The sequence below is a fragment of the Protopterus annectens genome, chromosome 1.part1 (assembly GCF_019279795.1).
Source record: "Protopterus annectens isolate FY-2018-M chromosome 1.part1, PAN1.0, whole genome shotgun sequence".
Taxonomy (NCBI): domain Eukaryota; kingdom Metazoa; phylum Chordata; order Ceratodontiformes; family Protopteridae; genus Protopterus; species Protopterus annectens.
This window is the reverse complement of record NC_056726.1, coordinates 384,513,300-384,528,935: the sequence shown is the minus strand read 5'-3', so window position 1 is coordinate 384,528,935 and position 15,636 is coordinate 384,513,300. Positions and strand designations below refer to the sequence as shown.

Genomic DNA, 15,636 nt, shown 5'->3' with positions numbered 1-15,636 from the left:
AATCAGAAACATGTTTTAAATATTTCTCTAATTCACTTGTTAGTAGAATAACAACTTTTGCATCAACATGCATTTTTTGAACAATAAGAAGTACAAAACTCTGATGTCTGCATTTCCTGACTGTAATCCTGAATGATTTACAAGCAAATCAAACGTTTTATAAATAACAGAGCAAAATTACAAGCAAAAGAAGTGAAGGTCTGTGAAATCAGAGAAAGTGACAGGTATGCATTACTCCTCAATGAGGTAAATAAAAGTAACGTACTCCTGCTGCTGTTTGACAACTGCTAAACAACAGTCACTGATCTGCTGTGGCAGTACCAGTGTTGCACAATGTATTTCTATTTGCTGAAATAAGTACAAAACTAGTATTACTATAGCTCATGCGCGGCTATATGTAAAAAAATCAAAGATTTTTATCTGTGCACACACCCAATAATGCCAGACAGTTAGGACTTAGGAGGCATGCTATATGTTTCAGTAGACAATTGAAATACATGACTGTGGCAATTTGAACCTCTGTGTTCATCCCAATCTAACACCAGAGGGGTACATAGGCAGTAACTGTCTTTTTGGGGCGTTTGGGGTAGGCAGTATTCCCAGATAGGACCTGTATATCCTCACAACAACTGGCTTCTTAGTCTATTGTGAGCTACTATTTTGTCAGCTTGGAACATTAAGGTTTGGGCACAACTTATGTCCTCCTTGAAAAAAAAATGCCAAATTCTTTTCTTACCCATGATTTTTATTTAGGCCACCATTGGATTAAAAGGTTGGGAAAATGCTCTAAAATGCATCCCAGAGCATCTATAACCCTATGGCTTATTGGGCCCTGGCTTATTTGAGCTATTTCCTAAATGTTTATTACTGTGCTGTCTTGGTCAGGGAAGGTGTGTTGAAAGGATGCAAGGAAAACTAAAGCCAAACTGCAACGCAGTGAATTTCTTTCATAGGTTCATAGGTAGGTACTAGGCTGTTGGCCCTAAGGCCTATATAAGCCTAGCCAAAAAGGTACCCTGGCTTTCGCCACCCAAGAAAATTATTTTCCTGTGCCCCTGTCAAGCAGAGCCACAAACGTGATCCCCAGGGTGAATTTCCTAACTCCCATCCAATCATCAAGATTTTTCTTGGAGTGCTTCTGTCTCAGTGAAGCCCTTTTGTAGGATGTCCACATCGTTAGGAGTTTCTATTATGGCTCCTAGTTTGCAGTCATCTGCGAACTTCATTAGCCAAAAATCTTCTGTGTTAGCCTGTACTTCAGAGAAGTAGATACCAAATAGGAGAGGACCCAGGACTGAACCCTGTGGTACTCTACTTGTCACTGGTCTGAAGTCGGATTTGGAGTCTGCTACTTTCACAGTGTGGGTTCTGTCAGTGAGCCAGTTACCCATCTTGTGACATAGGGATTTATACCTAGTTTATTGAGTTTATCTAAAATTCCAGAGTAGGGACTGGTGGTGAAAGCCTTGGTGAGATCTAGATATGCTGTGTTAACCACCTTACCCTCATCTACGGCTTTGGTGACCGCTTCAAAGTCTATCAGGTTTAGGAGACATGATCTGCCTTTTACAAACCCGAACTGCGTGGGGTCCAGAGTTTGGAGATTACCAATGTCATTGTTTATAAGTACCATGATGATATGTTCCATAGCCTTGCAGACCAGGCTCGTCAGGCTAATGGTGCAGTAGTTCCCGGGGTCCGTGGTGGCTCCCCCTTTGTGGAGTGGAATGACTGTTGCTGTGCACCATTCAGTGGGCACAAAACCTCAGGTATGGCTATGATTGAACATGGTACTTAGGTGGGGTGCCAGTTCGGTCTGTAGTTCGTGTAGAACACAGCCTGGGATGTTGTCAGGTCCCATGGATGCTTGTTTCTTGGCTTTGGAGAGTGTGGTTTTTACCTGTGCAGCCGTGATTACAGGATCTTTGCATTCTTCCGGTATAGAGATGGGCCCTTTAGGGGATGGGGGGGTACAGTTAGCACTGAACCTATCTGCCAGGATGTTGGCAATATCAGTTGGTTCTGTATATTTAGTGCCATTGTGCTGTAACTCAGTGTCATAATTTCTGTTTAAGTCATCATTGGACAAAAAGGTTGTGTAAAAAGAAAAAAAATAACTTTAAAATACACTTCAGAGCATATTGAAAGTTATGGCTTCTTGAAAAACTGAAAGCTAAGGCAAAATGTGCAAAATGGAAGAAAAAGGAATGTGCATAGAACTGGGATCCCAAGATGGGGGAAGCATAGGGGAGGACTGCAGGGTGTATGTGTGTGTTTGGGTGGGGTGGGGGTGGCTGAAATAGTAGGCCTAGAGCACCATTTGACCTTAGTCCAGACATGGACATAGAGATGTGATGTATCATTGTTGCAACTAAATGCCAGTAACTGCAAACGTTCCTCTGAGATGGGCCAACATAGTATACAGGTCTGTTGTAATGTAACAGCATTGTAGCTAGAAGTGAGTCTGTATGTACTACTCCTAAATGTTTGCAGCCTGAGCTAAAAGGCTACTTAGGAGTAGTGGCAGTGACAGGGTAATACTTAGACCGGACGTGCTTAGGGGGTCCCCAACTTGACATTTTGCTGGGGGCTCCCAAAATGCTAACACCGGCCCAGATGATTGGCGTTATTGTTTTATTGCATTAAATGTGAGATTTTGTAGGTTAAATCATACCCACATCCAGTGAATAAAACTGGATTCTACTTTTCTACCAATATAAAAGCTAATTCTTGGAGGATTTTCGTTGTTTATATAATCCTACTGTGTTTCGTGCAACTATTAGCGGAATTTTGTGAAATATTTTTTATCCTAAAATCTGAAGACATTTATCACTTTTTCATGTCTTATCACGGGACACAACCAACCAACTAGGGACTTCCTTGGCCCTACCATGCGTTAGTCACCCTAACCAGTTAGTAACTTTTACAGAACATAACACAGACGGACGAGGAAAACAGTAACTGTACATGACTAAAGCAAAGGAAAAAAGTGATGGACATTGTCCAATTGTATTCATAGGGCGGTACGCATCAGTGACGTAGCCAGCAAAAGCTAAAAAGTGATGCATGCATGCGTCTGTTCTCTCAAATCAAGTTTGGCGTATGGTACGTATTTCGTCGTATGGGCGGGTGTTTGGAAAGTGTACCGGAAGATGGCGGTGTCTGGAGCGAAGATACCAGGTTATGCAGTAAAAGTAGTAAAGCCCATCTTTAGTCGTGATCTGAATGAGGCAAAACGACGTGTAAGGGAATTGTACCGGGCATGGTACCGGGAGATTCCTAACACAGGTAAGAGATCGAGGGCTGAAGATGACTTGTCAAGGTCACTCCGTGACACTAATGCCTCCCTTGTAGTATATCACACTACATTGACCTGTTGTGGCTGTCTTTACTCTAAGCTTATGCAGTATATAAGAAAGGGTTGAGCGTTTGTTTAAATAATTTTAATTCCTGCATAGTATTGTCTAAAGACTGCATGTTAAAGCGAATTTGTTAAGTTTACATCTGGTGGACATTCACTGTAGATTTTACCGTTTTCAGATGCAATAACAGACGTCGTTGTGCATTATAGGTAGACCCCTAACACTTATCCTTATTCTGATAAGGATACTTGCATACGGAGTGAGCATACCTCTCAACCTTATAACACAAACAATCTGGACAAAGGCGAAAGTAATGAAAGGAGAAAGCCCCAAAAATATGGGCAAATTTTAAATATTGCTCCTATAAACTCAGAAAATTGCTAGAATAAAGGTTTTGTGATACCATACATTTTCTGAATGATATGAAGTCTAAACCCAAATTCCTGTCATTATTTAATGAATTCAGTCCACATTCATTTGACACAAAAATTCAGAAAATTGTAGTTTTTATGAGGAACATATCAAAAATATGCCAAAAATCTGGGCACTCTGCTAAAATCTGGACATTTGAGAGATATGTATGAGTGACAGTGTGCCCCTTACTTTTAATTAATAGATGCTCCTTAATCTGTGATATTCTAAATCGTGCTAAAATTGCTTTATGCTTTTCTGTTGTCTTGAATTCTGCAGCATCACCCTAATTTTATGTTAACAAGCTCACTTTGTGGTCATCTTTTATGTAAAAGAAGATATTGATGTTGATTGAGCCATGCTTTTGTGTATTACTTTCACAGTAAGGTAATAAAAGTTCCTGTAACTGTAAGCACTTGTCATAGTAAAAAAAAATACTCTTTTTATCTCACAAACAGAGGTATAGGTTCATAGGTAAGTACTAGGCTATCTGTAAGCCTAGCCAGAATGTGTTGGCTTTCGCCACCCCCTTAGATTAGTTCCCTGTGCTACTGTTCAGCAGAGCCATTAGTTCCCTGTGCCTCTGTCCAGCAGAGACACTGCAGTGATTCCTGGGGTAAATTTTCTGTTTCCCCATTCACTCGTCAAGGTTCCTCTTGAAGAGTGTTAGTGTGGGGCTCTGCCTAATGTAGATTGGAATCCTGTTCCAAAGCATGGGTGAGTCTCTGGGACAGGAATCTATCCCTCCAGCATGTCCTATTTATCATTATGGTGAGGTTTAGATCCCTAGAGCGTGTGGCTCTTGGGGATTTGTTTTTTTTTTTTCTTTTTTTTTAGGTGGAGCATGTCCATCAATTCTGGGTTGGACATGGCCTTGTATATCAGGCAGAGATCACCTCTGAGTAGGTGGTATGCAACCGAGTACAGCTGGAGTTTCTTAATTCGGGCTGCATAGGGCATCTGTTTGAAGCCAGTAATCCTCTTGGTGAGGTACTTCTGTGGTCTTTCCAGCTGTTGCAGGTGTCTTGTAAGGTACATCCCAAATGGGGCGTTGTACTCTATGATGAGTAGAGGGGCACAATAACCTGTTTTGTTCTAGATGCCAACCCTTTTGTGATTAGGTGGGTCACATAGAAGGTTTTTCTAACCACCTTGGCAATATGATTATCAAATGAGAGATTACGATCTACTTGGGTCCCCAGATCCCTTATTTCATTTTCTGTATTTAGGGGGCTACCACGTATGTGGTAGTTCACGGGTACTTTGTTTTTTCCAAAGGGGATGACTATGCACTTTTTGGCATTTAGCTTGAGGCCATGCTTTTGACACCAGGTATCAGTCTGTGAGACCCTTCTGGAGGATGTCTGTATCAACCGGAGAGTCAGTTATGGCCCCCAGTTTGCAATCATCTGCGAACTTGGTCAGCCATAGTCCTCCTGTGCTTGCCTGTACCTCTGAGAAGTATATACTGAACAGGAGGGGTCCCAGGACTGAGCCCTGGGGGACGCCACTTGTAACCAGTTTAGAGTCGGACCTAGAGCCTGCAACTCTCACCGTGTGGGTTCTGTCCGTGAGCCAATTGGCAACCCATCTTGTGACGTAGGGGTTTATGTTCAGGCTGGTGAGCTTGTCTATAATACCAGAATGGGGAATGGTGTTGAAAGCTTTTGCGAGGTCTAGGTAGGCTGTGTGGACCTCCTTTCCCTCATCTAAAGCCTTTTTAACTGTCTCAAAGAAGTTCACCAGGTTTAGGAGGCATGATCTGCCCTTAACAAAGCCAAACTGGGTAGGGTCCAATGCTTGGAGGTTCCCATTGTCTCTGTTATTGAGTTCCATGATGATGCGCGCCATTGCCTTGCAGATCAGGCTTATAGGGCAATAGTTCCCGGGGTCCGTTGTGGCTCCACCTTTGTGGAGCGGGATAACACTTGCTGTGCGCCACTCTATGGGTACGTAGCCTGTAGAGATGCTAAGTTTGAACAGTGTGTTTAGGTGAGGGGTTAGTTCATTTTGGAGTTCATGTAAGACACAGCCTGGGACACCATCCGGTCCCGTTGAAGCTGTTTTTGGCTTTGGATAGGGCTGTTTTAACCTGTGTGTCAGTGAGTGCTGGGGCTCTACATTCTTCTGGTATGGTTATGTGCCCTTTAGGGGGTGAGAGGGGGGTGAAGTTTGCACTAAATCCGTCTGCCAGGATGTTGGCAATATCAGTCAGTTCAGTGTGTTTTGTGCCATTCTGCACTAACTCCGAGCAGATCTGGGAGTTTCCACTTAGGTTCTTGACCTAGCTAAAAAACGCTTTGTGGTTATCTTTGGAGTCCTTGGCAGTTTTTCTTTCGAAGCTAGCCTTGGATGATTTTATGAGGGATCATAGTTTCTTGCGGATACTGATCAGGGATGTCTCCTTCTTGGGATTTTACTCTTTTCTGTACTAGTTTCCTCCTCCTATTGTATAGCTTGTTTATGGCAGGGGTCCACCAGACTGGTTTCCTATTCTTGGACGAGTGAGTCTTGGTTTTGCTTGGGATAGCACGATCCGTGCATTCTTGCAGGTGCTCCTAGAGTGCCTTTGTAAGGGATTCAGCAGCTTGGACAGCATTGTCTTTTAGCATGGGGGCTGTGAACGTTTTCCACCTCTGTCTTAAGTAATGTGAAATTTGCTTTTGAAAAGTTTTTCACAGTGGTTTCCTTGATTGAGGGTGGGGGCGGAATATTGATATCCAGAGTGATTAGTCTATGGTCTGATCTAACCAGTGAGGGGTTTGGTGATGACCAGATCCAATATGTTGTCACCTCTGGTGGGGGTGTTGATCCAGGGCGTTCGAATTTTTAAATTCTAGGAAGCGTTGGGCAAGGGAGTTAGTACTTGAATAGTTCTCCCAGTTAATGTTTGGGTAATTGAAATCACCCAATGTTAGGACGTTTGGTAGGACCTTCATATTTTCCAGTGTCTCCAGAAATGCGGAATGGGGGTCCTGGGTCATGGTGGGTGATCTGTAGCAAGCTACAATTTGAATTGCAGTTTTGCCCGTTGTTAGTTGCACATGGATGATCTCTGAGGCATTGTGCTGCACCACTAACAGAGGTGTGGGTATCCTTGATGAATATGGATACACCCCCGCCTTTTGTGTTTCGGTCCGGGTTCTGTGGCTGAAAAGTATGGTATGAGTTGTAGCCTGGTACTGCTGGGGTGCTCTCTGGAGCCTTAAACCAGGTGTCTTTTGCTGCACATATATTGATGTTCTCCATACTGAGGAGTGCCTCGAGTGCATGCATTTTGAGGTTTAGACTTCTGGCGTGGAGTAGCATTACCCTTCGTTTTTGGTTATTTGTGCTATTTACGGTAGTGGGTTTGTCTTTTGAGCCTTACCTAAAACAGGCACTATAGGGGCAGCAAAAGCCTTGACCAGTATTCGAAAGCCTAAGGGTGACAAGTGCAAGCCATCTCTTGCGAAGCAACGTGGTTTGTCGGGCATGTCATCCCAGGCGGACAGATACTGGATCCCCTTTGAATGACACCAAAAACCTAGCTAATTGTTGAAATTGATCAGTTTTCTTTATACTGTGGCATCATTCTTGGCGAGGGCAGGATGCTACTTAGGGTCAGGGTCATACCGGCTTGGGCTACATGATCAGAGAGCTCTTCATGTAGTCCAGGGATGTAAGTCTCTGATCATTCACACCAACACGGACAATGATAGAGTTGTATTTGTACTTGTTTTGGAGCGACCTGAGTGCTTGTGTTATGTGGCGGATCCTGGCACCCGACAGGCAGCTAACTGTAACCTTCTCCTTGTCCAGCCTAGTTAGTGGGACATCAGTGTTCCTGACTATAGAGTCGCCTGGTACTAGTGTGTTGGGTATGTTATTTTGCCTTAAGGGCTGTAATTGCATGGCATACTGATTATGTGAAGTATGCGTTTCATGGTTTGTGATGGGGTGTGGAGGTTGCTTGGGTGTCTGCTTTGGAGGTCTCTGTTGCTTTTGCAGATTTTTATTTAGAGCCTCCCAAGTATGTTTTCTTGTATTTATGTGTATTATTTGCTGGCTGGTGTTGGTTTAGTAGGTCTGTGTGAGACTAGTGGTGTGTTGCAAGTATTTTCCTTCTCTTGACTGTCAGTTCCAGTCTTGGGTTGCGAGAGCTTTGTCTCCAGTTTTGCTGTATAACTGCATCTCTCGCATATATTAGTGTTTGGTGGTAGGAGGAGAGGGTTTTTCTTAACATTTTGGTTCCCAGGGTGAACAATCGAAAAGGCGGTTTGGTTTCCACCAAAGGGCTCTTTGTCTTGTATCTCTTGAGGTCATCTGTCAGTTCAGCACCCAGTGTGACTGCTGTGCATGACCTAGTCTAGAAATAGTCCTTCCCACAATGAAGGTGTCCTGTCAGAAACTGTTTTGGCAAGATTAGCTAATCTATTAGCTTACTGTATTTTACATGGCCATCATTAGTGTGCAAGTACACACTCAGTGGGCTTACAGAAATGTTAGACCTCAAGCTAAAAAATAGCCGTTCATGTGGTCATCTTCCTACTCGCTTGCCTCTCTGAAGCAAACTTTAAAATAAACTCATCTTTTAACTGAAAGTAGAAGTCTGCATATAGAGTTTTGTAAGTCTGGTTTCTTAACTGATGACTTCATTTTAACTACCCTCTCTGACTTGTTGTCCAGTTTGTTTTTAACTCTTGGGACACCTTCGTGGAATCCACTCCGAGCATATCTAATATGCAGTTTTAATCTTTTCTTGGACTACTTTGTCATGCTTTGACAAAGTTTTCATTAGTGACTTAGCAGGTTGCCTTTGAAGCATGGAATATTAGATGGTTGTGGGTCTATTCTGACATCAGAGTGATAATGAATTGAGAGAGATGGTGACAATTCTCGTGATGATTTGTAGTTTTCATAAAAATCTCTAAAGCTGTTGCATTTGGTGTGTTTTTTTTTTTTTTTAATTGCTTCCTTGGTTGATCATTCAGTGTGCTATAACTTTTAAAAGTGTGCACTGCTATGCTCATGGTTATTGTGATGTGTAGAGTATTTTTCTCAGGACTTCACTAAAAATGAGACCTCTCAGATGGATATACTTTGGTAGGTAATGTAAATAAATAAGGTCATCCTGAACAGGCATTTCAAACTCTAGGGAGACTTGTTATAGAGTCAGTGTATTAAGATGGGATGTAGTACATTGGTTTACCCCTTCACTGTGAGTCACTAGTTGTCTTGGCGCCAAGAAAAGAGTCCAGAACTACAGGTTCTGAGACAACTTATATTTTTATTTATTTTTCAGTTTTAAAATTAAAGAAGCACTCTTGTAGGTAATTTATTTTGTTAGTACTTAGTGGTACTAAGAGAATAATTACTTCATCTTTTCTTTCGGTCTCTGTCTTTCTTTCTTTCTTTCTTTCTTTTTTTATTGACATTTGTTAACCAGCTTGGTCCAACTGAGCCAGGGGCCCATTTTCAGTGGAGAGCTGAGGAGAAAAGCTCTACACATATTTGTAATTATCACAAAGCAAAAAAAAATACAGTTGATCAGTTTACAATGACAAATGCAAAGATGAATCTACTATTGTGTAAAGCTAAGAGTTTGTTACAACAGTAAATGGTCAAAATTACAACAAAATACCACAAGCAAAATGCTCTTTCATTGAATAATCATAGATACGTTGTATTAGTGTCTTGGGTAGAGAGAGAGTTAGAGTAGGATGCAAAAATATCGGTTATTAAAACTAATGTGAATTAGGACGTGAAGTGAGAAGCTATACGGTTCTTTAACCATGACATCTTATTCCCTTCCTTCCACATAGCAGGACATGGCTAGATGATCTGTGTCCTGTTACTGTATCTGGTAAACACTTAAGGTTGCCCCAGGCAACTGATCTCAGTGATTATCTGTGTTCTCAAATCAGTAGATTACTAGTAGTCTGTAGTCAAATCCTAGAAATATCAGTAGGGGCAGATACTGTAGTCTTGAGAGAAGTTTTTTTTTTTTTTTTTGCAGGTGTAGTTATTTTTATTAATACTGACAGGATACCAGCTATGTTTGTTGGCAGTGGTTGCAGTACATACTGCCCCCTCTGAACTATGCAGTTTTCTGTTATTTTTTTATTTAATTATACAGTGATCTGGGTACAGATGTCTGTCAGTGACAGTGGCAAGTTGAATTGAATTTCTGTGGACATTAACTTTCTTCATGATCACTCACCAGACAGAGGAGTGTGTGTGTGAAAGCAAAGGCAGTTAATGATTATTGTGAAATTGTCATTGATATGGCTCATTTGGGTGAATGCACTGCTTATGTATCTAAGAGAAATAACTTAAAATACATTTATGTGGTCATTCTTTTACTTTTGTTAAAATTCATCATTGGGGCATTGCAGTCTAATGCTAGAGGGGTACACAGAAAGTAACTGTCTTTTGAAGTAACTGTCTTTTGATGGGTTGGGGTAGTTGCATGATTACCATTAAATGATTGTTCATATAGCTTATTGATGGGTTAGCATAGGTTTCTGTAGGCAGCAAGTTTAACTACATTACTGACATCGTTATTTATTTCTGTGTTTTTCCCACAGGCATCACGAGTCTTTACAAAAAGTAGCTGTCTTTTTAGTAGGGGAAGGACAGGCTGTGTGCAAAATCAAATGGCAGCCACATAATCACTGCAAAATTGTCATTGCCCCAGTAGGCAAAATCAGTGTGCATGTCCGAGAGCAGCAAGTTGAAATATGTTAGTGTGAACTATGTCATTTTCTTTACAATGGGGCATTAGAAGTGTGTATGGAAAGTGGCTCCCTTTTGGAGAGGGGATACAGGCTGCCTATGAAAGCAAGGGGCATTTATGCAATCACTGTTAAGTGACTGTGTTAAGCATAAAACATTGATCCACTTTTCAGATTCATCCAGGGACTATTGCCTAGTTGTGTGACTTGTTCAGTCACACAGTGGATAGAAAGAAGTTGATGGAATCAAAACCTGAGCTGCAGGATAATGATCCACAAGTCATGATGCTATTTGCTAGACAAATTCCAAACCATACTCTGAAAGTACTGCGTACTAAAGAAAGGCAGATGCTGTGCGACTCTTAAGAAGTTATCGCTTGGTTATGCAAGGCAGGGTTTGTGTCTGGGCCCAACACATTGAAGTAATTGCTTTTGCCATTGTGCTCCCACACATAGTAAGAGGTGATGTACACTGACTAAAGGGATACATTCTACTGGGACAGTATGTGTGCAAAAGGAGTAGAAACTGGTGTTTGTATTTTTGCAGATGTTTTAAGAATCAGATAACACTAGACATGCCCATTTCCCCTTTTTCCTGCCAGGGAAATATGTAATGTAGCACACCAAGTGTATTTTTTATTTACAGCATTAACAGCTAAAATGTATCTATTTTCCCTAAAAAGATACTGATTACAATTTCTGATGCTTCTTTCCAATATTTTTGTAAGGTAGCACTAAGCTGTTTAACCTACAATCATTTTGTTACCTCAGCAGTAAAAATAAAACGTAACTGCAGTTTATAAGTGGATAGCCAGATTTGTGGTCCAGAAAGTTTTACTAGAAAATGTTAGGCTGTTTCAGATGTATAAAACCTGCATTTGTAAGGTCTGCTAGGCCATTAGAAAGTGCTGGGGTACCAATTTGCACTATATGCTGATTCAATATACATTTTGGGCCATGACAAGTTAATATCCTCTTGGTTTGTATGGTCTGAAGCAGTCAAAGTGGTGGTGTTAAATCTCTATCACAATCCTTAAGAATGAAATTGCCTCTTATAATTTTCTAATAATTGTATTACAATTTTTCAAAGGGATTTGATGTAGAGTGCTTTATGCAAATGTTCCAAATATAGGTATTCATAGACCTCAACAGTCTGACATTTTGTATTGTACTGGTTATGTTGGAGGGATATATGACCTCTAATTATGAGGCAGGGTGAAACTAATGACCAGAATATATGTGGTGTTATTATAGGAACTTGTGTGCACTTTCGTACACATGTACAAAATGCTGTGTTCCAGAGAACTTTTGTTGGTGCAGTCTGCATTATACCTTGTTTTCATTGGTGGCTATATGACCTCTGATCTGGAGGCAGGGTGGAACAAATGTCCAGAATTTGTGTACACCAAGCTGTTATTACATCAGAAAAAAAAATCACCCCCCCCAAAATAATATATAATTACATTCCCCCCCCAAAAAAAATAATATAATCATTATTTTTTTTATAATGTGTAATTACTCAAGTGCCATGGTTTGATGCAGCTAAAATGGTGTGTTCAGGTCTGATATCAAGTTAAACTGAAGTCATAAGTGTAGAAGTTTTAGGTGCACTTTGTAGCTGAACATCTTGTTAGAGGCTGACCGTTGCAAAGTGAAATCTCGAAGAGTAGTGACATGACTTTTTTTTTGTATGCATGTGCACGAAATGCGGGGAGGTCATAGGTCGCAGGCTAAGATTTTGTATTATGATCTGTTTACACTGAGGTTGTTGTAACACATGTGCTTAGTAAGAAAATTACAGTAATTGTATAGAATGTATCTGCATAAGTAGTCATTATATCCGAAGTAAACATTCTATATATTTCTCCTGATTAGAAAGGTTATTTTTTTGCCACTGAAATTATTTTCTCCTGAATAGGAAGTTTTTCGCTACTGAAATTGACAGTCCCTCTATCTAGTTGACTGATATGCAGTAAATAAAATTTCAAGTAGGTAAGGTTGCACTCTTCTGTATCTGGAATCATTGGCCAAGTGTGTTCTGTGGATAAATTTTGTGACAAAGAAGTATTTTATTTATTTTATTTTACATTTGTTGACCGGGAATGTCTGATTGGGCAGATATCCGTTTTCAGCAGAGGCCCGGGGAGAAAAGCTCCAAAGGAAATTACACAAACATCTTTACAAAGTACACATTAACTCAGTTTACAAAGTCTGTGGATAGATACAAGTCATACATGTAATACTCATTAAAGAACAACAAAACAAAGGGGTTCCAAAAAATAGTGTACAATTGAAGCCTAACAATCAGTCAGGCTTAGAGCATGGACATAACCACTGAGACTTGAAATACTGCTTGAGACATTTCTTGAAGAGGGATATGGATGTATCTAGGGTAATGTCAGCAGGTAAAGAATTCCAAATTTTTGCCAACATAATTGTCAAACAGGGCATGTCCGACAGAGTTATTGGATTTGATAGTTTGAACTACTAGTCTATTAGAAGAGCATAATCTTCCAAGATTAAAGTGGGGATAGATAATATCTTTTAATGCGGGAGTCTTTTCAGGTTGTTTGAGTACTTTATAAGCCAGTATAAGTTGGTTATACTGAAAGTCTGGGTAGCTCTAGCCATCCAAGATTACGTAAGTTAATACAGTGGTGTGTTCTATAGGGCAAGCCGGTGGCAAATCTGGCTATGTGATTGTAGCAGCTAGAGAGCTTGTTAAATTCAGTTTTAAGTTGGTAAGTACAGGGGAGGCATAGAGTAGGGTAGAAGATTGGAGTGGGCAATGGTAGTTCTTGTAGATGGGGTTAGGAAAGGCTTTATCCTATATAGGGATCCAAGTTTTTTGTTAATGGTTTTGACAGTTTTATTGATGTGCACATCAAATTTAAGATGGTTGTCTATAACCCCTAGGAGTTTAGTATGAGGTTCTGGGGAGATTATGGTTCCATTATTGGACATAATGGAAAAGGATAACAGTGGGGACCTGTGGGTGGGGGAGAAGAGTAGGAGCGTTGTTTTGCTGGGATTTAAACCAAGACAGCGGTCCAGCTTTGGCCGGCTAAGAACTTGTTGTATTCAACTGGACGTATAAGAGAATTTAAGTACCTTTATCTGCACTTTTTTTTTTTTCAAAAAAATACAGTATTTAAATTGATTTTAACTGTGTGGAAGGAATATTAACTGAACTGGAAGTTTTGACTCTGCTCTTCAGTTAGTGCTGCTTGAATTTTATTATTTGTTAGTAATTGCAGGTGTGGGGGTAGCCACATTCTTTGATTTCCTGTCCTTGCCTATTTAAGTGGTACAGTGTGAAATATTTTCTGCTTAAAAACCTCAGCTTTGGCCGGCTAAGAACTTGTTGTATTCAATTGGACGTATAAGAGAATTTAAGTACCTTTATCTGCACTTTTTTTTTTCAAAAATACAGTATTTAAATTGATTTTAACTGTGTGGAATGAATATTAACTGAACTGGAAGTTTTGAGACTGCTCTTCAGTTAGTCCCACCTACCCTCCCTGTTTTTGTTTTGGTGTTAATCTTAGTGGCCTTGCAACTGCCCGCCCCTCTTGTAAATTTGTGTTTGGATACTCCTTCTGGGCCCATCTCATTTGCTCACTCAACTGAGTGCAGTGAGATCATATTCTGATTTTAGGCACTCCTACTGTGTACAAAGAGAGCATCTGGGAAACAGAAAAAAAAAATTTAAGCTTGTTTCCTGCCTTTCCTGTTAAGTGGTATAGACTATTTGTAGGCTGCTGAGCCCCCAAGCCCTTCTGTGTTGGAGGGAAGCCTTCTAGCTTAGTTTTTTTTCTTATAACTAGCCAGTTTTCTAGTTTCAGCACTCAAATCTGTTTCTTTGATCTCAGCACTTGTTCAGAAAAAAAAAAATTAATCTGCTTTTACTGTACTTGTGTTTCTACCTACTTTTTTTTTTTTACTTTTGCATCATCTTAAAAGTACTCAATTGTATTTATTACTGCTTAGTGTAACTCTCATTCTAAGCCTTTTGGTTTAAACACTTGGGCTTCGGACCAGTTGTTTTGCACTGAGATGGTTTGTGGCCTGCACTGTAGTGGTAGAACAGGTAGCTTACATCCTTCTAGGTTGGGAACTGCTGATTGAGGGCTCAGTGTCTGTTATTCTAAAAGTGTATTAATTCTGGTTTAAGCACTTGGGCTTTCAGGCCAGTTATTTTACATTAAGAGGGTTCGTGGTCTGCACTCTTGTGGGAGGAGAGGCTGGACTCTGCCCTTCTGAGCTTGGAATTTCTGGTTAAAGGCTTATAGTGCATGCATATCTGAACTGCTTCTTACTGAAGTTGGTGCCTTGTTTGCTGTGGCATAGACTGGATTCGGGCCTGCTGGATCTAGCTTTGTTTGTGTAACTTGAGCACTAATCCAGGCATTCTCTAAAGTATTCAATTGTATTTATTACTGCTTGGTAGTAACTTGATTAAAGTGTAGCTATAATTCTAAGTCTTTTGGATTAAGCACTTGGGCTTCAGACCAGTTGTTTTACATTAGGAAGGTTTGTGGCATGCACTGTGGTGGCAGGACAGGTAGCTTTCATCCTTCTAAGTTGGGAACTGCTGATTGAGAGCCCAGTGTCTGTTATTCTTAAAGTGTATTAGTTCTGTTTTAATCACTTGGGCTTCAGGCCAGTTATTTTACATTAAGAAGGTTCGTGGTCTGCACTCTTGTGGGAGAAGAGGGGCTGGACTCTGCCCTTCTGAGCTGGGAATTTCTGGTTAAAGGTTTATAGTGCCTGAATATTTGAACTGTATCTTACTGAAATTGGTACACCTTGTTTGCTGTAGCATAGACTAGATCCAGGCCTGCTGAATCTAGCTTTGTTTATATGCTGCTTGTTTGTTTGCTTGTTATTTCCCTGGAACGCTAATTCCACCTAATACGCGGCTTCTCAGCTCTTCTGTGGATCACTAGTGATATCTGCATTGCTTACTGTACTTATTTCATTGTTTCACTTGAAAGAAAGTTACTGTTTGTCGTTTTTGCATTTAAGTTACCTGTAACACATTGCACTTAAGTTACCTGGCACTTGCTCACTAAAGCAATTATATAAGTCAGCACTAAAAATTAAAAGCACTGCACCCTCACTCCCCACTGGCCCTTGTTTTCAAT

The 15,636-nt window shown here is 40.6% G+C and overlaps 1 protein-coding gene across 1 annotated transcript in view; it reads left to right on the top strand.

Moving 5' to 3' along the window:
* The first annotated feature begins 3,110 nt into the window (after nt 1-3,110).
* The window catches only part of NDUFA6 (NADH:ubiquinone oxidoreductase subunit A6), a 316,931-nt gene continuing 304,405 nt past the window's right edge, over nt 3,111-15,636 (top strand). The window contains exon 1 of the mRNA XM_044075366.1: nt 3,111-3,288. Within this exon, the coding sequence (XP_043931301.1) occupies nt 3,153-3,288 (136 nt within the window). The 5' untranslated portion in view covers nt 3,111-3,152. The remainder of the gene's footprint in view (nt 3,289-15,636) is intronic.